This window comes from Megascapheus bottae, chromosome 6, assembly GCF_031878675.1.
Source record: "Megascapheus bottae isolate mThoBot1 chromosome 6, mThoBot2.hap1, whole genome shotgun sequence".
NCBI lineage: Eukaryota > Metazoa > Chordata > Mammalia > Rodentia > Geomyidae > Megascapheus > Megascapheus bottae.
The window spans coordinates 66,003,403-66,029,873 of NC_143514.1; the positions used below are offsets into that span (position 1 = coordinate 66,003,403).

Sequence of the window (26,471 nt, forward strand, 5' to 3'; positions counted from 1 at the left end):
TCTTGGTCTTAGACCAAGACTTTAAAAAAAAAAGGAGTGCAGTGGACATATATTTGGTGGGCTAGTTGGGGTATTAGGAATTACTATGTGATGATAGGCCTAAATCAGGACTTGTCCTGACAAGTTAGCATGGGTGGTTTACCTAGAAGATTGTGCTTTTAAGTTTGTTTAAAGCAAGTTTAAATGGGGCTTTATGAACTTAGAAATGGGGACTGAATAAAAATGAGTAGGATATTTTTTATTCAGAAAACCAGATTGGAAATACTTTATAAAAATCAAGTAAAATCTAGACTGTATAATAGGTGCTTTGGGGAACTTTTGAGTTTGAAATAGGTGATTTTGAAAGCGAAATATTGATAAATGCACATACGTATATGTTTAAGTGTGAGTGTATTCTAAAGTATGAGAAAGGGTTAGGGCATTCCTCAGGGGTCCACAGTAGGCAAGAGGGGAAGGGCATATTACACTACAGAGCTTCCTGTTGTCTTAATGTTAAATCAGGAGGGTACAAGTGAAAGTTCCGACCTATTCTTAACCTGTTAGGGATAGTGGTATCCTTGCATTACAGATATAAAGAATCAGAGTCTCAAAACTTATCTGTCCTAGGCTGTCTCATAGTTGAAACAGATTTTACTCCAAAGCCTGAATTTCATTATGTTACTCTCATCACACTATGTGCCCAGAATATCTTTTGAAAGAGTGTATTTTCACAACCCAAAATACTACCTTTTGTTTTCTTTATTTAAACATTTGAGCTGTGTCATTTACTACTAGGTGCTAATTGAACTGAATTTTAAAGTTAGCTACTTTATTTTTTCAAGAGCCATATTTTAGGTATTGTGGGTCACATGGTTTGTCTAATGGAATTTCAACTGTAAATTTGGACTTGTGCATAGTTTCCTGTAATGAAACTGTGTTTATAAAAGCTTAAGCCGTAGACTGGATTTATCTTGTGGGCTATAGTTTTTCAGGTCTTCAGCTAAATCCTGTGGTTCTTGGCATGTGACAGTGGCAGTAAAAAATATTACTTGTATGCATGATGCTTTTCCTCTTCCCAGTGTTTCAGTGATTGAATTAAATATTTCTTTTCTATTTCCGAGATGCCCTTGTTAAGTAGGGAATAATTATTGTTACTTTTTGTTTTAGTAGTTTATTGCCCATGTAGATTTGTAGCTAACCTTTTCCTGGCTAACAAATCCACCCTGTTTTAAAGCAGTGTGTATAAGTGCATTTTGCATCAGCCTTTCACTGCTGCAGGTATATGTAGCACATGTGCCACTCCTGGGAGTGCCTCCTCTCTAGCTGTTTCCTTGAGAAAAGCCTTCTGTGATACACTTTTTTTCAGAGAAAAGGTTCTAGTCCATACAAAGTTCTAAAGACATTTTGATTCCAAAAAATTGCATGTGCGTGCGTGCGCTCATGTATATGTATGAACAAACCTCTGCACCTACTTCAGGTTCTGTTGTTAATACTACTTTACTGCCCAGAGTTAATGGAATTTGATAACTGTATTCTGTGGGATGAAGATTCCGAATAACTGCACATGAAACTTAAGCTCAGTTTGGCTTAATGAATGAGCTCTCTACACAACACCTGAGAGTGTGCCTGTCTGTTGTACTAGGGTGGGTCTTTTCTCTACCTTGTCATAGTCACATTTCTCCCAGTGGCAGAAATACAGTCTTAAGAGTCTTAAAAAAACAGTCTTAAGAGTCAGCTGCTTAGGGGCTGGAAGCATGGCCTAGAAGTGCTTGCCTAGCATGCATAAAGACCTGGATTCGATTCCACAGAACCAAAAACCAGAAGTGGTGCTGTGTCTCAAGAGGTAGAGCTTTAGCCTTGAGAAAGCCTGAGGACAGTGCTCAGGCCTTGAGTTCAAGCCACAGAACTGGCGCTGCAACTCCCCCCTGCCAAAAAAAACAAAACAAAACAAAACAAAACAAAAAAAATAAAAAACCCACAACTGTTGAGTAAATATCCATCCCTTACTTGTCAGTGTTTACCTGGGTGGCTCATACCTGTAACCCTAGGCTGAAATCTGAGAGCATTACAGCTTGGAGCCAACCCTAGGCAGAAAAGTCTCTAAGAATCTTATTTTTAATTAATCACCAGAAAACCAAAAGTGGCACTGTATGTGGTTCAATGTGTTAGAATGCTAGCCTTTAGCAAAATAAGCTCAGGGACAGCTCCCAGGCCCTGAGTTCAAGCCCTATGACTCCCCTCCATCAATTGTTGAATCAAATGGTAAGCCACTTGCCTAACAAATAAAAGGCCCTGGGTTCTGTGATAAATGAACAAGGCAGCTTTAGTGATTTTTTTTTTTTTTAATTGCTGATTGAAGTCCAGAAGGGGAAGAGGAAGGGTTGCTGAGTTACATTTCAAATATCATAAAATTAACCCATTTTACATACACGATTCAATGAATTTTAGTATGTAAGTTATAGCAACTATCATGAAACCTATATTAGAATATTTCCAGGAAGTAGATAAGTAGATCATGTGGTAGAGTGCCAGCTTTGAGCAAATGCCAAGGAAGAGTGTAAGGTCTGAGTTCTGGTGCTAGTGCCAAAACAACATAAAAACATTTTCATTGAGTAAGATCCCTTACAGTTAATCCCATCTCCAACCCCAGTCAACCACCATGTACTTATTGTCCCTAAATAGGAATTTTCTGGACATTTTTTAAAAATAGCTTTTATTATTATTATCATAAAGGTGAGGTAGAGAGGAGTTACAGTTACAGAAGTCAGGTAAAGAGTATCGGCTCAGGGTCTGAGCACTGTCCTTGGACTTTCTCAAGGCTTGAGCTCTACCACTTGAGCCTCAGCACCACTTCTGGTTTTTTTCTATGTATGTGGTACCGAGGAATCGAACCCAGGTCTTCATGCATGCTGGGCAAGCACTTTAACCACTAGGCCAAAATCCCGGCCTTTTCTGGATATTTTATATAAGTGACATCACGTAGTATTTGTTTTCCTATGCTTGGCCTTTAATCCTATGCATGTCCATTTTTCCTCAGGACCTCCTGCTTACTGAGCCATGTTTCAGTCCACTTTTTGCCTTGATTTTTGAAGTAGTCACTGTGCTTCTCTTGTAGCTGGTTTGGCACGCTCTCTTAGTTGAGATGGAATTTCTTAAACGTTTATGCCCAGACTTCCTTCCAATCCTGATCACCTCCAGTACCTAGAATAACAGGCTTGATCCTTTGTCCCAGCTTCCTTTGCACGTGTCCTTGGAGGTGCATCCATCATATATTGTTCCTTTTCTTTTTTTAATTGTGTTTCATTTTATAGATAAATAATTTTACCTTTCCACTCAACAGCTGATAGGCATTTGGGGGCTATTACAAATTATTTTGTTGAAAACATTTGCATGTAAGTCTTCTTTTGTGATACCTCTCTGTAGAGAGAATTGCTCAAATGTATATTTGGTTTATGGTACCTTTTTTTTTTTTTTTTTTTTGAACTCTGGGCTATGCACTATCCATGTACTTTCTTTTTTGCTCAAGGTTATTGGCATTGGCACTCTTCTACTTGAGCCATAGCTCCACTTCTGGCTTTTTGGTGTTTTTTTTGGGGGGGGGGTCTCACAGGCTTTCTTACCCAGGCTGGCTTTGAACCACTATCCTCAGATCTCAGCCTCTTAATTAGTTAAGGTGTGAGCCACTGGTGCCTGGCGTATGTTAAACTTTTAAAGAAACATAATAGATTAATCTTTTATATTCTCACAAGTAGTTTATGAGGATTCAATTTCTCTGCTTCAAACATGGGGTTATGGTGCTACTTTCCCTCCCTTCCTCCCTCCCTCCCTCCCTCCTTTCCCTCCCAGATTCAACTCAGAGCATTGTGCTTTCTATTTCTAGGCAGATGCTCTTATCACTTGAGCCGCGTTAGCCACTTTCTGCTCTGATTGTTTAGTTTTGAGATAAGTTCTTAGTTTTTTGTTTTGTTTTTGTGGGGTTTTTGCTAGTTTGTTTATTAGTTCTTTTGGTTTTTGGTTCCAGCCAGCCTGAAATGTCGCTTCTCCCATATGCACTCTTATCATAGCTGGGGAGACAAATGCATACTACCATGTTCATGCTTTGCTTCCCTTTGCTTGTAGTTTTCTGCCTAATAACTTGGTTGTGCCATTTAAAGCTCCTAAGCATGAGAGTGTAGCAGATGGCATGGGAGGATCTTGGTTGAAGTAGGTAGCATACATGGTATTTTTACTCTAAATTCCTGTGCTGCCAAAAAAACTTTAAAACAAAAGAACATATAGCAGAGAGAATTTATTAAATGCATAATTACCAATCCCTGGTAATGTTGTTCATTCCTGCGGGGTTGAAATAAGAAAACATGACCCCAAGAGTTGAATATCTGGGTAGAAGAATGTAGCTTTTAGTTTTATTATCACATAAGAATTTCAGTGTCTTTAAAAATTATTCTTTTTCTCCTTTGTATTCCAGGTTACATGTGCGCCTTTACCCTTTTTTGGGGGAAAGCAAAGTTCAAAACCAAAATGCCTTTCTTTGTCCTTGCCCAAAGTGCAGGAACCTATAGGAATTTTAGGTTTTCAGTGCTGTCTGCTTTTTGGTCACTTCTCATTTTTAGTCTCAGAATGTGACTTAACTTGAAAAATCACCTGCTGTATTACTGTCATGCACTAGAGACAGTTTGCTTTAATTTAGGACTACCTTGATGTGATGTTAATGAATTGAGGAGAGTTTATTTTAAAGACATTTTAATGGGTACTTTTTCATTTTTCTGGTGTACTAGGGGTTTGAACTCAAGGCCTCATTCTCACTTGCTGGAATTCTACCTCTTGAGCCATGCCTCCAGACCTGCTGTTTTGGTGGTTAATTTGGAGATGGAGCTCATGGACTTTTCTGCCTTAGCTGCTCTCCAGTTTTGCTTGTACAAATCTTAGCCCTCTCAGTAGCTAGTATTAGTACCTATGTTATGAATTTTTCTTTAGCCAGACTTATTAGGCATATGTTAGATATATGAATAACAAAAACCAGTAAAAAAGAACATTGCACAAAGTAAATATACAGAAGACTAGATACTAACTGGCAGAAAATCCTGGCTGGTGATATATAGCCCATTGGTGGAATGCTTCTCTGTGTACAAGGCCTTGGAAAATATCCCAAAACAAACAAATGAGAGAAACCAGTTTTTTGTTGAATTATATAAACTAGAGCATGTTAAATACCGCTTAAATTCATTTCCTTCGGAAGTTGCAACAAGACACAGCTTTATGGAGTCTTCTACTATTAAAATGCTGCAGAAAATGTAAACAATACAATAAGAGGCAGCTTTTAAGGCCTTATGAAACAATGTTCTGTTAAGATAGGTTATAAATTCAACTTAGAAACACCTTCAGAGCTATAGTAAAATATATACACACACATACACACACACAGACAAGAACCTGAAAGCTTTATGGCGGCGGGGGTGGGGGGGGTGTCGGTCATATATGCTTGCGTTCTGGGCCTGAGTGCTGTCACTAGTGCTCTACCACTCTGAGCCACAGCGCCACTTCTGGTTTTCTGGTGGTTAATTGGAGTTGGACGTTTATACCCAGGCTGACTTTGAACCTCAATCCTCAGATATGAGCCTCCTAAGTAGTTAGGATTACAGGTGTGAGCCACCAGCACTTTGCTTTAGAAAGCTTTTTTCACATTGTTAATCTAGCATTCAGTTTACATGTACTTACAGATAGGCTAATATTTGCCTGGCATCTTTTCAGAAAACAACCAGAGAGCTTTAATTTTAAGGTACAAGTTAGGCATTAATTTAATGTTTAAAGAAATATTAGTCGGTGTACACAAAATAAATCTGACTCAACTAGATTTAGTACCTTGGAAATTTTCTTCCCTCCCTCCCTTTCTTTTTCTTGCCAATTCTGGGGCTTGAACTCAGGGCCCCAACACTGTCTCTGAGCTTTATCAAGGCTAACACTGTACCACTTGAGCCACAGCACCATTTCTGGCTTTTTCTGTGTATGTGATAGCGAGGAATCGAACCTAGGGCTTTGTGCTTTCTAGGCAAGCACTCTACCACTACTGGCCCTATATTTTTCTTTTCTCAGTAGTAAGACTTGTGTATCTATCAGGTCTGCGTAGATGGTTCACATCTGTAACAATCCTGGAGTTGGAAGGCAGAGATCAGGGGGATGAAGTTTGAGACCAGCCTGGGCATAAAGTGAGCCCTCCGTCGGGATGTACAAGCATGCTCACATCTTATGTGGGAAGTGTAAAAAGGCGGATTGTGGTTAATAGTGGCCCTGGCACACAGACAAGACCTTTAAGAAATAACAAAGGCATTGGAAGTGGTATAGTGGCTTAAGAGGGGTGGTAGAGTGCTAGCCTTGAGCTGAAGAGCTCAGGGACAGCGCCCAGGCCCAGCGTTCAAGCCCCACGTTTGACCAACAAAAAGAAATAACAAAGGCAAAAAAGGCTTGTGTTGTCTGTGTATGTGTTTGTTAAGTAGCAGAGTACCCGCCTAGCAAGTATAAGCCCTTCAATTTAGCTCCCAGTACCACTAGAAATACCCAGAAAGGCAGAAAACTGTATGATGTTGATGGAAAGCAGAGCCAAAATTTAAAACTTTGAGACAATTGTGTAACTTGTAGATAGATACATTAAAGGTTTTCCTCTCCGGCTGGCCTTTTGTAATTCAGATTTTTATTGTTCAGCCTTGATGACAGTAAACCCAGTTACGGGTAGCTTAAATAGCAAGTTATCTTTATTCATGTAGCTGGAGGTACATTCTGTTCAGAATTGTTATGTCCTGTCTCAGCACTGCCTTCCAATATATGTCCTGCTTTGGTCAGTCATAGTTTTACTTGAAATTGTTTTCAGAACTGTGTTTGTGCCATTCCCTCTTTGACTATAATGTATTCTCTCACTCAGCACCTGCTGCCCCTGCCTTACTGGACCTCTCCATTTCTCCCATTCTCAGATGGGAGAAAGAGTGGTTTCTGAAATGGAATAAAGGACAGACATGGTTACAGTTTTCTTTCTAAATAAGTCTCTTTTCCTTAGTTCCTCTGCCTGGATTAAGAAATACTGTGTAGTTTAACTGGGCACTTATTTTTATGACTCACTTCTGTAATTCTAGATGTTCAGGAGGTAGAGATCTGGAGGATGAGGTTCAGACCCAGCCCGGTCAAAAGTCCACTGCCGGGGCCAACCGGCAGCAAACCAGGGTTCGCAGATTGGGGTTCCTGAAATAGGGGACAAGGACTAGGAAGAAAAAGAAGAGAGACAGACACACCGGGTCAGATTGGGGTTCCTGAAATAGGGGACAAGGACTAGGAAGAAAAAGAAGAGAGACAGACACACCGGGTCCGGGATGTCCGCAGTCCAGGCAAAGACTGCCGGGACTGCCGCGTTTATTTTCCACTCCCCCTTCTCCCCTCCTCCAGACCCCGGGAACCTCCAGGTGTTACATTCATATGGTAATTCTCAGGTCATTTACATAGAATAGGGCCAGAAAGCAATAAGACAATAAAGCCATGGTCTGATGCAAGTCAAGGTACAGTTTGATTCCACTCTGGCTCCCAACAGTCCACTAAATGCCATTTCCCATTAGCCAGCAAAAATCAGGAATGGTGGAGTACAAGTTGAGCAAAAGGAAGACCTTGAGTTCAAACTCTGCTACCAGTAGAAATAAATACATTATAGATAAGAGTTTAACAAGACTAGCAGTGTTCTGAAGAACAAGAACATTTGACATGTCTGTGCCTGAAAATGAATATGATGTAACTGGCCGTGAGAATTATGAGTATTTCATCTTACATGAATGCTTTGTCTTGACTTTAACTTCCTGTTATGTAGGTAGGAATTAAAAATTCCCCTTTAAAAGTACCATTCTGGAAGTGGTACTGTGGCTCAAGGGGTAGGTTGGTAGCCTTGAGCTGAAGAGCTCAGGGACAATACCCAAGCCCAGAGTTCAAGCCCCATGACCAACAAAAATAAAAAAGAAAAATAAAAAAAACCCATTCTGAGCTGGGTGCAGGTGGCTCACACCTGTAATCCTAGATACCCTGGAGACTGAAATCTGAGGACCACAAGCTGGCCAGTCTGGGCAAAAGGCCAAGAGATTCTTACCTCCAGTAATGAGCAGAAAACCAGAAGTGGAGCTGTGGCTCAAAGTGGTGGAGTGCTAAAGTTGAACAAAAGAGCTCAGGGACAGTGTATCTGCTGCTCCATGATTGGCAACAATAGCAGAAAACCAAACCAAAACAATAGAAGTACCATTCTGTGCCACGGCCTCATGCAAGGGAGCGAAATGCTTCACAACTGAGCTTACCTCACCCGCTGGACTTGCTGATAAACTTTTTGGTCATAGTTCTATTAAAAATAGCCCTATCACTGATGCGAAAGGTGTTGTTGAGACTACAATTAAGAGCTTGCCCATTTATGATGATGAATTTAAAAACAACTAATTTTACAGTTACCTTCTTTCTTGAGTGTACCATTGGCCTCTGCGTGTCTTTGTAATAATTATTCATTTTTGTGCTGTGCTGGGGCTTGCTCATTCTTTCCTACTTGAGGCTGATGCTCTACCATTTAAACCACAGCTCCATTTCCAGATTTGTGCTGGTTAATTGGAGATAAGAGTCTTTTTTTTTTTTTTTTTTTGCCAGTCCTGGGCTTGAGCTCAGGGCCTGAGCACTGTCCTTGGACTTTCTCAAGGCTAGAGCTCTACCACTTGAGCCTCAGCACCACTTCCGGCTTTTTTTCTATGTATGTGGTACTGAGGAATCGAACCTGGGTCTTCATGCATGCTAGGCAAGTGCTTTAACCACTAGGCCAAACTCCCAGCCCGGAGATAAGAGTCTTAAAGACTCTTGTATCCTGTCCAGCTTCAGACCATGATCACCTTCCTGAATAGCCAACGTTATAGAGGTGTGCCACCAGCACCCGCTTATCTTTCTGATTTTTATACTTTTATTTAGTAGCAAAAGTATCCCTTCAGAAAGCTTTCCCAGAGTTAGCTGTATATAAATAGTAGTCTGAATATACTGAGTTTTCATAAATGGAAATGAAGGTTACTGAAGAATGTCCAAGATTCATAGTTAAAAAGCAGTGAAGCTTGCTTGTGTTTTGTGTTTTCTGGGGCCTTTGTGCTGTGCTCTGGTGCTAGGTTCACATGGTGGACACATTTTCCTAATTTATTTATGAAGAGCTACACTGCTGTTGGCTTATTCTTACTCATAGTCTACAATCAGTGGTCAAGGCATTCTCCTTCCTAGATGGATAAGTTGGCCTGTGGAAATCATAGCAGCAACAGAATAGAATCTTATCACGGAATTGCCAGCTTCTGGGTAGGATATTTTCCCCTTTCTTGAATGATGTTCCTTAAGAATGGTCTTAAGTGCTCTTGTTCTGTAATCAACAGGAGGACTCACAAACGGCAGCGGAAGATACATCTCTGCTGCTCCTGGTGCCGAAGCCAAGTACCGCAGCGCAAGCAGTGCCTCCAGCCTCTTCAGCCCCAGCAGCACCCTTTTCTCTTCCTCTCGATTGAGATACGGAATGTCTGATGTCATGCCCTCTGGCAGGAGCAGACTGTTGGAAGATTTTCGAAATAACCGGTACCCTAATTTACAACTGCGGGAGATTGCTGGACATATAATGGAATTTTCCCAAGACCAGCATGGGTCCAGGTGAGAACTTGGTTTTGGTGCTTCCATTCACTGAAGTGAATGCCTTCAGTCCTGTCTTACTAAAACACACCCCAGAAAGAGATTCAGACCAAGTATCCCTTCTATATAGCTCCCAGTTTTTTGGTTTTGGTTTTTTAGAGGGCTGTGGTAGGAAGATTCCCAATGAAACATGTTTAGAAAGCCTTTATTGGTGTGGATCAGTCACATGCTTCAAGCAAACGTTTTACCTTTCTGTACTGTGTTTCTAGTTCACAAGAATTTCTAAACTCTGCAGTTTAAGGAACAGAAACAGCATCAGGAAGACATGGACTCATTTTTGCAATGTTGGGACTGTAAAGAGTCTTTGGAACTGGAGGTGTGGCTCAAATGGTAGAGCACTAGCTGTGAGTAGAAAAGCTGAGAGGCCCTGAGTTCAAGCCCAGATCCGGATTCTTTAAGAATACCCAAAGAAAAACCAAAATCTAGGTGTCTTTCTTTCTTTCTTTCTTTCTTTCTTTTTTTTTTTTTTTTTGTCCTCAGTGAGATAGCCATATTGAAATTAGATCCTGAATGCTTAGAAGGAGACAAGCCTGTCTTTGTTCCCATGCTGTGGAAATGAGACTAGCTTTCATAGAAGATGGCTTCCCCCTTTCTATTTGACTGCTTTAGAGTCTTAGAAGAAAGTGAGCCTAGTTTAGTGATGAAGCCCTTAGGTGACCTCACTCATCCTTTCCCAAATGATCCCATTGGTTTCTTTCTTTTGGGCTTCAGTGAAGCTGCTTAGTAACTTTTTTTTTTTTTGTCATGGGGCTTGAACTTGGCTTGGGTGCTGTCTCTGAGCTCTTCAGCTCAAGGCGACCACCCTATCCTTGAGCTAAGCCCCACTTCCCATTTTCTAGGGGTTAGTTGGGGAGAAGACTCTCAGGTCCTTTTATGCTCGGGCTGGCTTTGAGCCTTGATCTTCAGATTCAGCCTCCTGAGTAGCTAGGATTACAGGCGTGAGCTACCGCGCCCAACAACTTTTTCTCCCTTTTGAGTTGTGTTGCTTGCTGGTACACAAGGATTCTTCATAATTGGATCCTACAGACCAGATTCAGAAATTGCAAGGTTTTCTTAATATAGTCACCTGCATTGAACAAGGCAATTCTAGCTACTATTTCAGAAGATAATGAATACCATTTCTTAGGGATAGGAGTTAATGAACCATGCAGGAAAAAGTCAAGAGTTTGGTTTTGTGTATATGCTCTGTAATGAAATCTACTGAAGTGGAAATATACTTTTTATTTATTTTTTATTTTATTTTAAATTTTTTTGCTAGTTCTGTTGCTTGAGCACTGTCCTTGGGCTTTCCCAAAGTTAAAGTCCTACTGCTTGAGCCACAGCACCACTTTTGACTTTTTTCTATAAATGTGGTACCAAGGAATTGAACCCTGGTCTTTGTGCATGCTAGGCTAGCACTCTTATCAGTAGGCCAAACTTTCTGCTTGGAAATGTACTTTTTATTTATTTTCTTTTTTTTTTTTTTGGCCAGTCCTGGGCTTGAGCTCAGGGCCTGAGCACTGTCCTTGGACTCTCTCAAGGCTAGAGCTCTACCACTTGAGCCTCAGCACCACTTCCAGCTTTTTTCTTTTTTTTTTTTTTTTTAAATATATGTTTTATTTTATTTATTTATTTATTTATTGCCAGTCCTGGGCTTAAGCTCAGGGCCTGAGCACTGTCCTTGGACTTTCTCAAGGCTAGAGCTCTGCCACTTGAGTCTCAGCACCACTTCTGACTTTTTTCTATGTATGTGGTACCGAGGAATCGAACCCGAGTCTTCATGCATGCTAGGCAAGCACTTTAACCACAAGGCCAAACTCCCAGCCCTCCAGCTTTTTTCTATGTATGTGGTACCGAGGAATCGAACCCGGGTCTTCATGCATGCTAGGCAAGCACTTTAACCACTAGGCCAAACTCCCGGCCCGGAAATGTACTTTTTAAAAGTTCAGCTGAGTTAGAGGATAACTATGTACATGTGTGAGTGCAGATTTCATTTGGGAGAGGAGTGAGGGACAGGGACTACTGGGGCTTAAATGCAGGTTAGGACCTAAAGCTTGCTAGGCTGGTATACCACTTGAGCCATGTTTCTGGCATAGCTTTTCACTGGCTACTTTGGAGATAGGATCAGGCTTAACATCATGGCTGGGATCACAGACACATGCCACCACATATACAGCTTTCCTCCATTGAGAAGGGGATCTCGTGGATTTTTCTCCCCAAGCTAGCCCAGAGCTAGTTCTGTCAATCTCAGCCTTCCAGGTAGTGTGGGATGATAATCACACACCACCACACCCAGCTAATATGAATGCATTTGACAAAGTGAATGCATAAAGCTACTTACCTGCATTCATTCATTTCCAAGTCTTCCTTAAGCTCTGCATCACCCCTTTATTCTGTACTTCAGATTCATTCAGCTGAAACTAGAGCGTGCTACAGCAGCTGAGCGCCAGCTTGTGTTCAATGAAATCCTCCAGGCTGCTTACCAACTTATGGTGGATGTATTTGGAAATTATGTCATCCAGAAGTTCTTTGAAGTAAGGCCTTCTTCTTTCTATCCTTTGACTAGAGAATTTCCAGAGCATGTATCATTGGATTTTTTAAAGAACAGTGATTCCACTGCAGCCTTTTAGGTTTTCTTTTTTCTTCGTTAGCAGCGTATTAGCTACAGGATAAATACTCAGGCAGATCTTGCCAGGGTATTCTGGAAATGTGATTTGATAACTGTCTTTGTTTAGGACCTATCACTTTATTTTCAGTTGTCTTAATAACTTCATTAAACATGTTACTTTTAAATAAAATAATCCTTATAAGGAAATTAGCAGGACCACAGTAAGATATTGTGAACATAAAAAAAAAAACTCAAAACTCTTCGTAGCAAATATAATTAGTGTCTGAATACTGGTTGTTTTTTTTTTTTTTTTTTTTTTTTTTTGGTGGGGAGCCGGGTCATGGGGTGGTCATGGCGCTTCAACTCTGGGCCTTGGTGCTATCCCTGAGCTCTTCAGTTCCACTTCGGATTTTCTAGTGATTAATTGGAGATAAGTCTCATGGTATTTAGTGCCCAGGCTGGCTTTGAACTGTGATCCTCAGATCTCAGCCTCCTGAGTAACTACGATTACAGGTGTGAGCCACTGCACCCAGCTTTACCGATTGATTATTTATTTATTTGCTTGCTTGCTTGCCAGTCCTGTTGCTTGAGCTCAGGGCCTGAGCACTGCCCTTGAGCTTTCTCAAGGCTAGAGTTCTAACACTTGAGCCACATCATCACTTCTGGCTTTTCCTATGTATGTGGTACCGAGAAATCGAACCTGGGTCTTTATGCATGCTAGGTAACCACTCTACAGCTAGGCCAAACTCCCAGCCCCTTGAATACTGATTTTTAAGTGAAAGCTTCAATCCTGACATGAAAGGTCACATGTTATCTGCCAAGTTCAGTACTTTTTTTTAATCATAAAAATAGTCACAAGGATTGTTAAAAACTTGGGGGACTCTGTTATTTTGTATAATGTGTGTTCTTACTTTGTTTGGGAAGAATCAATGAAGTTGATGCATTAATGTGTGTTTCTTATATTTTCAAAGAGGCAGAGATGTTTTGTTTTCTATTGTTGCTTACCCCCTGAGTTATAAATTCACAGTGGCCCAGAATACTGAGGTGGAGAGCAAGGCTGGGACACAAAATATTAACTGCCAATGAACAAGCCTGAGAACATTTCACATCATAATCTTGTTTCATTCATATGAAGATTAAAATTGGCTAACAAACAGGCTTTCTCTTCCTAACATTTTTATGAATACCAAATTCTTCAGCCATAGACTAAAAATCTAGGATTAAATGTAACTCTTGGTTTTTTTGACTTTGGATATTGTCATTTTGGCATAGAAATGAAAACAGCTCCTGTTGGAGCAGCTTGGGGTGGCAGAGGTATAAAGCTGGGGTTTGTAGCAAACTAGAGGACACCTGATTGCCTTTCCTTGAGGGAAAGCTGGGAATAGACACACTGATAATTCAAGAGTGGAAAATCATTATGGCATTTTATTATTATATACATTATACACATGGCTCTTGATTTTATACTAACTTTGCCATCCAAAGCAACAAGTGATCATGGATGCTTCCCTGGAACTTGGCTAAACTTCATCCACATAAAAGAGTTTGCCAGACTAGGTACTGATAGTCACACCTGTAATCCTAGCTACTCAGGAGGCTGAGATCTGGGGATCACAGATCCACTCAATCCTGGGCGGGAAAATCGGTGAGACTTTTATCTCCAGTTAATCACCAAAAAAGCCAGAAGCTGAGCTGTGGCTCATCTGTTAGAGCCTTCGGTATAAAAACGCAGGGACAGCACCCAGGCTCCAAGTTCACACCGCAAGACCTGAACCAAAAAGAAAAAATGTAGGAGCTTTTCAATCCATGGGACTCAGACCTCAAGGGCTGTAGGTTTGTTGCAAAACCTGTTTGTTGAACTCATCGGGGTTCCCACACATTACTCATTTTAGAGTAAGTATAAGTACATGTACTCTCCTGGTTAATGGAGTATAGATCCATTATAAACTGATGGCAGCTTGGAGTCAGTAAACCTTTGTTTAGCAAAAACGGCTAGCGCTAGCTATCTAGTTGGCTTTTTGTTTTGTTTTTAAAGATTGAAAAGGATTTCTTAGTCAGAGGCTGGAAAGTAATAGAGGTTCCTTAGTTAATGATGATAGGTAGCAGAGCTAAAAGAGAGTATGCTAACTGTTGATGCAGAATAATGAATACTTTGCTCTCTCTGGTTTCTTCCCTTCTACCTAAGTAATGGTGTTCACCCACACATTATATCTAGTTTGGCAGCCATGAACAGAAGCTGGCTTTGGCAGAACGGATTCGAGGCCATGTCCTATCACTGGCACTGCAGATGTATGGCTGTCGAGTTATCCAGAAAGCTCTTGAATTTATTCCCTCAGACCAGCAGGTAATTGTAAGTTTCCCCTTTCACTTTTCTCTTGGTGTTTGATGTCTCTCCGTGGTACATGCAGTGAAGCCTGTGGACCCGTCAGTCTGTACAGTGTGACATGTATGCATGGCAAGCATGATTGCACAGTTGATTTTGTATATGTTTAGTGGGTCCTGTCTTAGGTTAAAACCAGCAAAGTTTTCACATTCTTCTCTTTGACCAGAGCTTAGCTTTTGGTTGATGCAGTTCTATAAGTGACTTTTTATATTTCCCAATAATTAAAGCATTAAAATGCTAGCTTGTCATTTTTTTCAGCCATACTGAGAACTTCAGCAAACCAAAAGTTACCCACATCATCTTTCATTTCCTTTATTTTACTATTTTGTTCATGGAGTCACACTGAACACTCATTCACTGAATAACAGACACCACAGCCCATAGTCTGGAGGGAAGAGCAGTAGAAAACCCTGCTGCATACAGGCCCTGCCCCATGTCTCCAAGGAGGAGTTCGGGAGGGTGTGAGTAGAAGTCTAAGCATTTAGTTAGCAGCTGTGAAGGGGGAGCTGACAGGAGCCACCTGGTTTTAGGGGGCAGTGACAGAGTGGGTTCCCCTAGCAAAGCGCCCCTCGTGGACAAGAATGGCATACTACTGCAACTGTGTAGAGAGGGCTTCTGACCTGAGTCTAAAGTGTTCAGGCTCTGAGCCCCCTGCCCTGCTCAGAGGAGGGGTCACCACTGTCTGGTGATGATGACTCACTTGCCCTCACTGAGAACAAAGTTGAGTGATGAGAATCTTCATTTTGGACTCGTTCTGAGCCAGACAAGACCCTCCACCTCTGGGGCAGGGACTGAGGATGGCAGTTGTAGGCTGGGGAATCTTTGGGTTAGACAGGTGGTGGCAATGCCCTTAGAGGCTGGGGCAGAGTTGAGGGTACAGCACAGTAGGTGTTGGTTCATTCAGGGCTGGGTGCTAGAGATACACCATTGGAAGGAAAAAATGCCCTCTGAACAAGATAGGCCTCTAAAAACAACCTAAACCTCTATAAAGTCTATTCCAAATCAGACATCCTTTTGGATACTAGTTACTATGCAGTAAATTTTACTATTTTGTTAACACATAGAAGAACTTGAGTTCTCGTGTGTTTCCATGTTGTGCTGTTGTCATAGCTATGTTTGCTTTGAGGCTTAGAAGAGTGTAGACTGTCTAGGGGTTGGCTCTCCATGATTTTGGTGGTGTTTTCTTTCCTTGTCTCCAATAGAATGAGATGGTTCGGGAACTAGATGGCCATGTCCTCAAGTGTGTGAAAGATCAGAATGGTAACCACGTGGTCCAGAAGTGCATTGAATGTGTGCAGCCCCAATCTTTGCAGTTTATCATTGATGCATTTAAGGGACAGGTAAGTGATGTAGGAACAATGGAAGGAAACATTGGAAGGTGGATCCTTGTGAGGAGCGCCCTGTGCTTACTACCATGCTTCCCGAGTCTTTATGGACAGTGGTGTCATGTACCTGGCTCTGTCCCATCTTCCTGCCTCCATTCATTCATCTCCTTGTGGTGGGAATCAAGTTGTTGAGATGAAATCTCATGTTTGAAGAATCATATTTTCCTGATATTTAAAAGTTTTCATTGCTTCTTAAAATTCAGGTTGTTTGCAGAAGTGATTTTTCAGATCATGCCTGAAGATACATTTAAAATCACCAAGTAGTCTTTGTATAAAATTATTTAAAGAAAATTGATAGGTTTGTTTGTACCAAATTGCCAGACATAACTTCTAGTTCTTCCTCCTCATTTGTATGTTGACCTTCTTAGCAAAATTGTTACTTCATTATACCTTGTCTTCCTCCTGGAATTGGTCATCATTAGTTTTGTTTTAGGCGATGCTGGGAATTAAACTCAGGGCCTCATGCTTGCTTTACTAGTTGAGTTCCTCTTTGCATTGGTTACTTTCAAAGTAGAGTCTTCTTTACGCCCATTCTCATCCTGGCTGTGGTCATCTTCCTTGTGCTTCCTCATGCCTCTGACGATAACAAGCACATACCATCCTGCCCAGGCCTTTGTGGGGATATTTAGCCATATGAACTTATCCTTAGTTTGCTTCCCATCATGATTGCCTCATCTCTCAGGTAGCTAAGGTTATAGCTTGAGTCACTGTGCTCAGCTATAGATACTATTTTTTCTTTTTCTTTTTTTCTTGCTAGTTCTGGGGTTTGAACTCAGGCCTGAGCATTGCCCTTGGACTTTATCAAGGCTCTACTACTTGAGCCAGAGCACCACTTCTGGCCTTTTCTATGTATGTCGTACTGAGGAATCAAATCCAGGTTTTCGTGCATGCTCGACAAGTACTCTGCAACTAGACCGAACTCCTGGTCCCTAGTTTCTTTTGCTAAAAGACGAACATATACCTTCTTAAGTTGGTGGGACAAAAGGAGTAAAACATTCCCTATTTGTGCATGGATATTTTCATGTGAAGTGAAAATTTGCTATAGGTTACTAGATGTGAATAGCCTAGATTGAAACAGAGTTCTTTGGGTTTGGGGGTTTGTTCATGTAACACAGTGGTTAGCTGAACTACAGACAAAATCTAGGGTGTGGATTAAACTTAAGTGTTCTGCCATATCTCCAGCCTAATATCCAGATCTTTAAAATACACACTAAGAAGTAGAGAACTAGCCCAGTGCTGGTGGTTCACATCTAGAATCCTAGCTACTCGAGAGGCTGAGATCTGAGGATCGTGGTTCAAAGCCAGCCTGGGCAGAAAGGTCGCTGTGAGTCTCCATTTAAGCACTCAAAAATCTAAAGTGATACTGTGGCTCAATTGGTAGAGTGTTAGTCTTGAGCACAACAAAGCTCGGAGACACAGCCCAGGCCCTGAGTTCAAGCCCTACAACCGACACCCCTCTCCCCCAAATATATATCCATATTTATTTATTCTCTACCTACCTGTCTTGCCTTTTGCAGTGCTGGTGATGCCACCCAGGTTATGATACATCTTAGGCAAGCTACTCCTGCTGATCAACACCCTTATGCCAGGCAGAGTTTGTATTTTCAAAGCAAAACTGTAAGAATTAACAACTATAGAATATATGAGTTTCTATAATTCAAGAAACAGTACACTGTGATGAAAAGAGATGGGCCTGGGGCTGGTAGTTTTGCCTAGTGGTAGAGTGCTTGCTTAGCATACACGAAACCCTGAGTTCCATTCCTTGTTACCACATACATAGAAAAAACCGGAAATAGTGCTGAGGCTCAAGTGGTTGAGCTCTAGCCTTGAGAAAGTCCAAGGACAATGCTCAGGCCCTGACTGACAAAGACCCCAGGACTGGCAAAGAATAAAAGGAAAAGAAAAGAGATGGGCCTCAAATATAGATTGTTTTAGGGCCAGGAGTTTGGCCTAGTAGTAGAGTGCTTGCCTAGCATGCATGATGACCCGGGTTCAATTCCTCAGTACCACATACATAGAAAAAAGCTGGAAGTGGTGCTGAGGCTCAAGTGGTAGAGCTCTAGCCTTGAGAAAGTCCAAGGACAGTGCTCAGGCCCTGAGCTGAAGCCCAGGACTGGCAAAAAAAAAAAAAAAAAAAAATAGATTGTTTTACAGAATAAATGCAAATTGCCAACAGAGACAAACAAAGTGAATACCATTTAGTAATGAGGAAAATGCAAATATAGCTCCAGTGATAGCCACCATCCACCCATCCATTGCTGTCGGTGGGCAGGACTAGGGGACCTTCAGGCTGCTGGCCGCGTGTGCGTGCGTGCGTGCATGCGTGCGTGCGTGTGTGTGTGTGTGTGTCTTGCGGCCTGGAGTTCTGTCTGGTGAACCATCCATATATCATGTACCCCAAGACCTGTTGAAATATGTGGAAAGCCCCATTAGCCCCCTCATGGGAAGACTTACGTGGCAGACATCCACAAACAGAGGAGTAGATGTTAAATTGTGGTGTGCAGGCTGTGGATGGAACTTGCTTGCCATGGGAAAGCTCTGAGACTCAGATCACTAGCACCATTAGAATGAAAACAAGAAAATAAGTGAAATAAGAAAAAATAAAGCCTGCATGCTTATTTCTGCTTCATGTCAAACATAGCACTTCAATTCAACCAGATGAGCACTTGCAATTGGCGTGGATGGGAAAGCACTCAGGGTTTAATCCTCGCTCCTTCTCCTGTTTTGTCTGTCTCAGTGTTGAGGATTGAATATAGAACCTTGTACACACAAGATAAACACTCTACTAGTAAGTTGTGCATCCAGCCTTCTTTTGTTTTTGTTCTTTTTGTTTCTTTGGTTGTATTGGCTAAAACTCTTAAAAGTTTTAGCAAGGATTTATTTCAGTATTACAGGATTAGAGTAGAGAGAATTAGAAAACTCCTCATGAAGAAAATGGGAGTTAAAGATTCTGTTATTGGGTGGCTGAGAATGTGGCTTATTGGTATCATATAAGCAGAAAAGGCCAGAAATGGTGCTTTGGCTCAAGTGGTAGACCACTAGCCTTGAGCTCAGAGGTGCTCAAGAACAGTGCCCAGGCCCTGGGTTCAAGCCCCATAACTGATTTGAACTCACAGTCTTTCAGCTTTCCAAGCAGATACTTGAGCCCTTAGCTTGTGTGCGTGTGTGCGTGCGTGCGTGCCGGGGCCAACCGGCAGCAAACCAGGGTTCGCAGATTGGGATTCCTGAAATAGGGGGCAAGGACTAGGAAAAAATAGAAGAGAGACAAACAGATGGGGTTCAGGAGGGCTACAGCCCAAATCAGGAGCCACAGCTTAAGAAGCCTGTAGCCCAAGACCGTAGCCCAGTTTATTTCCAGTTCTCAATCTTAAATACACTTCTTTAAACTAGGGAACTGCCAGGGGCTACATTTGTACAAACAGTATCAAGTCTGAAATAGGTTGAATGAGAAGCTATCAAGTCCCAAACAGGTTAAATGAGAAGCTATTGACACAGCCCAAAATCATGATAAGAGCTTACTTCCTTGTGCACTCAATTGTGCGGGTCCAAGGTCACTGACCCCACAGTCATGGTCACTGACCCCACAGTAAGTCCCCAACACGTGCGTGTGTCTGTGTGTCTGTGCGTGTGCTCAGAGCCTGAGCATTGTCCTTGGGTTTTATCAAGGCTAGAGCTCTACCACTTGAGCCACAGAAACACTTCTGGCTTTTTTCTATGAATGTGATACTTGTAGAGGTGAAAAATAACTCCCCCAGACCCAAAATTATTCCCCAACTACTCTCTTGACAGTTGAATGGGACCAAATCAGCGTGAGAACTTCCCTGTCGGTTTCCACCAGCTTGGGTAGCTCCCTAATCCCTATCTTATCTCACTCCACCACCTGATGGGTGTAAACCTGTGATTTTTGCCTTTAAAAAGACTGTGTAAAAACCCTGACTCCTCCTCCCACCTCACTGTGGACAGAGTTCCTTGCCTGGCTTGTAACCTGCAATAAACCTTGCTTTAGCATTTCGGACGCCTCTGTCTTGGTGGTTTTCTTTGGGGACCCTGTTTCAGGGCACAACAATACTGAGGAATTGAACTTGGTTCTTTGTGCATATTAGGCCTAACTACCGGCCCCTAGGTTCCATTATTTTTTAATAGAGCCTCTGTGAATAGCTCCTATGTAGCTCAGATAGATGGCAAGTACTTATCCACTCCCCTATTGATTGGAAGATCTGTTGTTGACACTCTTGTTTCTTAACTTTTTTTTTTTTTTAAATGACTGTCACTAATTATCTGCTGCTTTCTGGCTGTTGGAAATTCCTATGTAATGAAGTGGTTTACCAACACTCAGTACATACCTCTTATTCCAAGAGAACTTACTAAATGGTACTGAATTCATTTGTGAAGATCAGTGGGGTTAGTAGATATGAAAGCTATCAAAACATTGGAAATGGTGGGTGTCATTTTGGGTTTTCTTCTTTGTCTTTGTCTCCTACAGGTGTTTGCTTTGTCCACACATCCTTATGGCTGCCGGGTAATTCAGAGAATCCTGGAGCACTGTCTCCCTGACCAGACCCTCCCTATTTTAGAGGAGCTTCATCAGCACACAGAGCAGCTTGTGCAGGTAGTGGAGCTGTCGTAGAGGAGCTGCCGCTGGTGGCTTCTGTAGGCCTGGCTTCTGTGTTTTGACTTCATAGCTGTCTTCTCTAGAAGATGTTAGTGTGTGTTCGATGCCCACTGACTCTTTGGGAATTTCTGCATAGCAGCTCACTCTGTGTGTCATGAATATTTGCCCAGGCCTTGGAGTCAAGAGGCTGGCTTCAGCAATAACTCCCCACATGAACTCAGTCACTTAAAGAACTCTGTTTAATCCCACAGGTGTTTTCATTGTTGAATGAAATATATGCATTAGCTGATTTCTTCATTCTGTGCTTGTGCTACTGATAAAATAATTAGATGTGCCTGTGTCGTTGAACATAAATCTTGACACTTTTTCCCCAGAAATAAAACAGTGTATTACACATTTGGTACATTTCTCTTTCACAGAAAGTTAACTCTTATTCCCAATGTACCACCTCTTCCCCTCTAAAGTGATTTTTGTTGTGTTTATTTACAATGAACTTACCTAGAACTTGTGGGCATACTTCCATGGGGAGAACCATTCCATTATCTAATAATAGTAGATTCCTGTTTTATATAATAGGGAAAATAGTTACTGCCTATTCATTAAAGTTATCCAGTAAGCTGTCATGGTGCCATAAGAAGTAGAGGTGTTAATTAGAAGTAAGGAATGTGTAAGCTGGGAATGTGGCTCAGTGATAGAGTGCTTGCCTAGTGTGTATGAAGCCCTGGGTTTGATTCTTGGCAGCACATAAACAGAAAAATCCAGAAATGGCACTGTGTCTCAAGTGGTAGAGTGCTAGCCTTGAGCAGAAGAAGCTCATGGACAGTGCCCAGTCCCAGAGTTCAAGTCCCAGGACTAGCAAGGGGGGGGGGAAAGAACACCGGTATCACAAAGCCCTGTTATTTACATACATTTTCACCATGATTTCTGCTCCTGAAACAGGATCAGTATGGAAATTATGTAATCCAACATGTACTGGAACATGGTCGCCCTGAAGATAAAAGCAAAATTGTAGCAGAGATCCGAGGCAATGTGCTTGTATTGAGTCAGCACAAATTTGCAAGGTATGTGCTTTGAGTTAGGTGTGGAAGAGAGGATGAAGTCCTATTTAGGCTACAGAAAGAAGGAAGGAATGGTCGTTCTCTATTATTACTGTTTTCATAGTATACATAGTCAAAATAGTTCAGCAAGGTATGGGCCCTAAAAAAACCCTTAGGTGGGCATCTTATCCCTAGAGTTGGTCTGTAGTGTGTGTTGATCCACTGCAGGTTGCACTAACTTAGATTTTTGTTTGGAATTGTAAGATATCCATCACTCGGCCGGGAGTTTGGCCTAGTGGTTAAAGTGCTTGCCTAGCATGCATGAAGACCCGGGTTCGATTCCTCGGTACCACATACATAGAAAAAAGCCAGAAGTGGTGCTGAGGCTCAAGTAGTAGAGCTCTAGCCTTGAGAAAACCCAAGGACAGGGCTCAGGCCCTGAGTTCAAGCCCAGGACTAGCAAAAAAAAAAAAAAAAAAAAAAATCCATCACTGTCTCTTTAGCAGTGTCTGCTGTCTCTGTAGGCCTAGTGGCTTCCCAGGCTCGCCGCTAATGACTCCCAATTTAGCACAGGTGTACTAGGTAACTAGCTGGTGAGGGGCAGAGGCTCTTCCAAGGATACCAGTGTGGGCTGTTCTAAGCCCACTGTTTGTCCTGTTGCCGCACAGCACAATACTTTAGGGTTTCAGAATATTTTCTTTCTTGTCTTTTGATAGATTACAAGGTAGGGGACACACACACACACACACCCCCTAAACCCCCTCTTAAGGGGAGCGGTACTGGAGTTTGAACTCAGGGCTCTAAGCTTGCTAAAACAGGTGATTTACCACTTAAGCCACATCTACTTAGCCTCTTTTGTTTTTATTATTTTTCACATAGGATATTCATTTTTACTCCTGCATAGCTGAGATGACAGGTGAACAAATACCCAGCTTTGAGATGAGGTGTTTGATTTTGTTGTTGCGGCCGCCTTTTGCCAGTCCTGGGAGTTGAACTCAGGGCCTGGGCACTATCCTTGGATAGTTGTTGCTCATCTAGTGCTCTGCCGCTTGAGCAATAACACCACTTCTGGACTTTTCTGTTTATATTTTACTGGGGAATCAAACCAGGGCTTTATGCATGCTAGGCATGCACTTGACCAAGAGATGTGTGCCGTGTAAGTCATTTGGCCTAGGCATGGCCTCAACCCTCATTCTTCCCCATCTCTGCCAGAGTAGCTAGTACTACAGGCATGAGCCACCACACTGACATAATGTTCATTTTCAATTTATGATCTCTTACCAGATAGTAGAGTAACATGCAAAATAGAGAAAATAAATCAAAGTGCCTAGATGTGGTGATGTAGTATATAAGGAAGAACGTGGAATAGAGCCATTTACCTGTATGGTATGTTACCTGGAGAGGAGTTACTTCACAATAATTAGAAATTTTGAAAGCTTGGCAGAATGGCTATCTTGCCATCTTGTTTTAGCTAGGCATGTACTCTGAAAATCCTTTTCTTCTTTTCCTTTTTCCTCCCCCCCGCTCCCCATTCTTTTTTTGTTGTTTTTGGGGCTTGAACTCAGGGCCTAGCATTGTCCCTCAGCCTTTTTTTTTCCTGCTCAAGGCTAATGCTCTTCTACTGTGAGCCACAGTTCCACTTCTGGTTTTCTGGTGGTTAATTGGAGGTAAGAGTCTTGTGGACTTTTCTGTCTGTGCTGGCTGCAAACCTCAGTCTGCAGATCTCAGCCTCCTGAGTGGCTAGGATTACAGGCGTGAACCATTGGTACCCGGCTTATAGCTCCTTTTCTACTTGAGTATTTTGTGACCCAGGGCCTGTGTACCTCCCACCTCGTCTTTGCCAGGTAGTAGGCTTGGGGCTGACAGTCCATGTGCAGAGACTGTGAGATGTTCCTTGCTAGCACCAAGCCAAGATGAAAACCAAATAGCAGTGAGTAAGCACCCTTACTCGGTAAATAGCTGTTAGTGTGACTAGGTAAAACTTAATCAGCCTCTTACTAGCTCCATGAATGCTAGTAAAATCGTGCCTTAGTGAAACCACACTCCTTTTTCCTCCCCAAGAGGATACATTTGTGAAGTGGTTAGTTAGTACAGTGGTCTCTGCTGCGGGCTCCCTCTCCCTCCCTAGGCCTAGGAACTCATAGTCCAGGCTTGCTCTGCATGGCAGCGGGAGCTTGGTTCCTGCCTCACGAGCTCACGAGAAGAGAAAGGTACTGGAGTAATGACTAACCTGTGGCTGTGGTCAGTCCCCTCCCTGGGAAGAGCTAGTCTCTGACTGAAATTCTTGGTGGGCACCACTCATGGCTCAGACTGGAGATGAAGGGATCTTTCATTAATGCTAGTGCTCTCCTGCTGCTCCTGAGGCCAGGGCAGAGGCTCAGAGTTGTCCCCAATCTGTGTCATTCCAGCAATGTTGTGGAGAAGTGTGTGACACATGCGTCCCGTACAGAGCGTGCTGTACTCATCGATGAGGTGTGCACCATGAACGACGGTCCCCACAGTGCCTTATACACCATGATGAAGGACCAGTATGCCAACTATGTGGTCCAGAAGATGATTGATGTGGCAGAGCCAGGCCAGCGGAAGATTGTCATGCATAAGGTAGGCCGGGCTGGGCAGAATCTCAGAGGGGTGCCAGGCCTGGGTTTGCTTCTAGACTACGAAGGGAAGGAAGGCATAGCCGCACCCTCCCACCCCCACCCCTCGCCCCCAATCCTGGGCCTTGAACTCAAGACCTGAGCCACTGTCCTTGGGATTTCTCAAGGCTAGAGCTCTCTCTACCACTTGAGCCACAGCGCTTTTCTGGCCTTTTCTATGTATATTTGGTGCCGAGGAATCGAACCTAGGTCTTCGTGCATGCTAGGCAAGCACTCTACCACTAGGCCAAACTCCCAGCCCTATAGCCCTGCTTTTCTTTTTTTCCTTCACTGGACGACTTCCCAAGCTGGGTGTTTTCTTACATATTTATTCCCTCAGGTGTTGCCACCCCTGTCAGCAACTCACAGGTGTCAGTCTTGGTTTTTATTTTTTGTTGCTGTTTTGAGATAAGTATGCAGCCCAAGCTGGCCTACCCATCCCTCCAGCCATATTGGGGTTTGAACTCAGAACTTTGCATTTGTTTGACTTGTTTGTTTAGCTAGTACTTATGCCTCTAGCTCTGTTTTTGTTGTTGTTTTGTTTTGCTGGTTGTTTTGGAAATGGAATTACACACATTTCTGCCTGAACAGACTTTAAACTTGCAATATTCCAGTTTGAACTCTTGGCTTAGTTTTTGTTTTTTAGACTGTGTGTTGTATATATGTGCATGCAAGTGTAGGAAAGTAATGGGGCTGGAACTCAGAGGCCTTACACTCTTGCTTAGTGTTGTTGCTCAAGATCAGTGCTCTATTACTTGAGCCACACCCCTAGTTTTGCAGGATAAGAGACCTGGAATTTGGCTGCCTCTGCTGGCTTCAAGTCAGCATACTTAGATCTCATTCTCCTGAGTAGCTTGGATTATAGGCATTAGCCAGTGGCATTTGGCCAGTTTACAGTTTTGTGAGCTCTTTCATTGGGCCTTAAGAGATAAACTTAGTCCCAGCAAATCAGCTTGTCGTCCTCCTCATGCCTCAGTGAAGGTTCAGATTCCTGTGTTGTCACACTCTCTGCATACATGTCTGCTGTTCCCATAGTGGAAGCACAGAGACACCACAGCCCACAGTCTGGAGGGAAGAGCAGTAGAAAATCCTGCTGCATACGAGCCCTGCCCCATGTCTCCAAGGAAGGCTCTGTGGAACACAAGGCTAGGATGTTAGGGTAGGGTGTGAGTAGAAGTGTGAGCATTTAGTTAGCAGCTGTGAAGGGGGAGCTGACAGGAGCCACCTAGAAGTTTGGGGCAGGTGACAGAGTGGGTTCCCCTAGCAGTGCCCCTTGTGGGCAAGCAGCAGTGTTGGGACTCTGGGCCCCCTGCCCTGCTCAGAGGAGGGGTCACCACTGTCTGGCGATGATGACTCACTTGCCCTCACTGAGAACAAAGTTGAGTGATGAGAATCTTTGTTATGGACTCGTTCTGAGCCAGACAAGACCTTCCACCTCTGGGGCAGACCCCTCCACACCCCCAGCCAGTGTCTGGGGATGGCAGCTGAAGGCTGGGGACCCAGAGTTCTTTGGGGTTCATTTGGGTTAGGCAGGTGGTGGTGATGCCTTGGAGGCTGGGGCAGAATGGGAGTTGTAGACAGGTCTGTTATTCCTTTGCCCAACAAGTGCATGTGCTCTGTAGCAAGCCCTCCCTAAACAGGGCTCCGTTGCTCATCCTGGCCAACCCAGGAGAACCTGGGTATGGGAGGGGTATGCAGGAATGTGAGTGCAGAGATGACTGGGGCGGGAATGGGGGGGTCACTTGAGCCTTTCCTAGAAACCGAATGAAGAGCACATGGCAGGCAGAGTTCACTAGGGCAGGCCTGTGGTGACCCCACACCCATAGCTCAGCTAATCATCCTGTGAGGAGCTAGGGAGAAAGAAATGCTGGCCACAGGAGAGAAGAGGCTTGAAATAGTGCGGTCAGTGGCTGCTGATGGCCCAGGGCTGAAGAGAAGAGTTTGGAGCTCACATCAGGGTTTCATAGGGGGGTGACTTGGGAGTGGAAACTGGACTTTTCACAATCTTGGTTTTCCCACTTGTGAGCATTAGGGGAGAGCAGGTTGATGACAGCAGTGTGCGTGTGTGCATGTGTGTATGTGTGTTCAGGAGAACTGTGACGGTTAACTGATTTCACTCACCAGCCAGCCAGTCTAGG

General features: G+C 42.9%; 1 protein-coding gene and 2 non-coding genes across 20 annotated transcripts in view; all 3 read left to right on the forward strand.

Moving 5' to 3' along the window:
- Pum1 (pumilio RNA binding family member 1) overlaps window positions 1–26,471 on the forward strand; it is a 122,555-nt gene that overhangs the window by 93,040 nt on the left and 3,044 nt on the right. For 11 of the 18 annotated variants that reach the window (XM_090335382.1, XM_090335394.1, XM_090335395.1 and 8 more), the window contains 7 exons: window positions 9,387–9,654; window positions 12,077–12,206; window positions 14,496–14,630; window positions 15,866–16,003; window positions 20,532–20,657; window positions 21,600–21,721; window positions 24,106–24,298. In XM_090335382.1, coding sequence (XP_090191508.1) covers window positions 9,387–9,654; window positions 12,077–12,206; window positions 14,496–14,630; window positions 15,866–16,003; window positions 20,532–20,657; window positions 21,600–21,721; window positions 24,106–24,298 — 1,112 coding nt within the window. The remainder of the gene's footprint in view (window positions 1–9,386; window positions 9,655–12,076; window positions 12,207–14,495; window positions 14,631–15,865; window positions 16,004–20,531; window positions 20,658–21,599; window positions 21,722–24,105; window positions 24,299–26,471) is intronic. The other 7 variants (XM_090335396.1, XM_090335397.1, XM_090335385.1 and 4 more) reach the window with 1 other exon arrangement.
- LOC150062200 (small nucleolar RNA SNORD103/SNORD85) lies at window positions 15,345–15,427 on the forward strand. The gene has a single exon (XR_016536048.1). It is a non-coding gene; the product is annotated as a small nucleolar RNA SNORD103/SNORD85 (small nucleolar RNA).
- LOC150062201 (small nucleolar RNA SNORD103/SNORD85) lies at window positions 25,673–25,755 on the forward strand. The gene has a single exon (XR_016536047.1). It is a non-coding gene; the product is annotated as a small nucleolar RNA SNORD103/SNORD85 (small nucleolar RNA).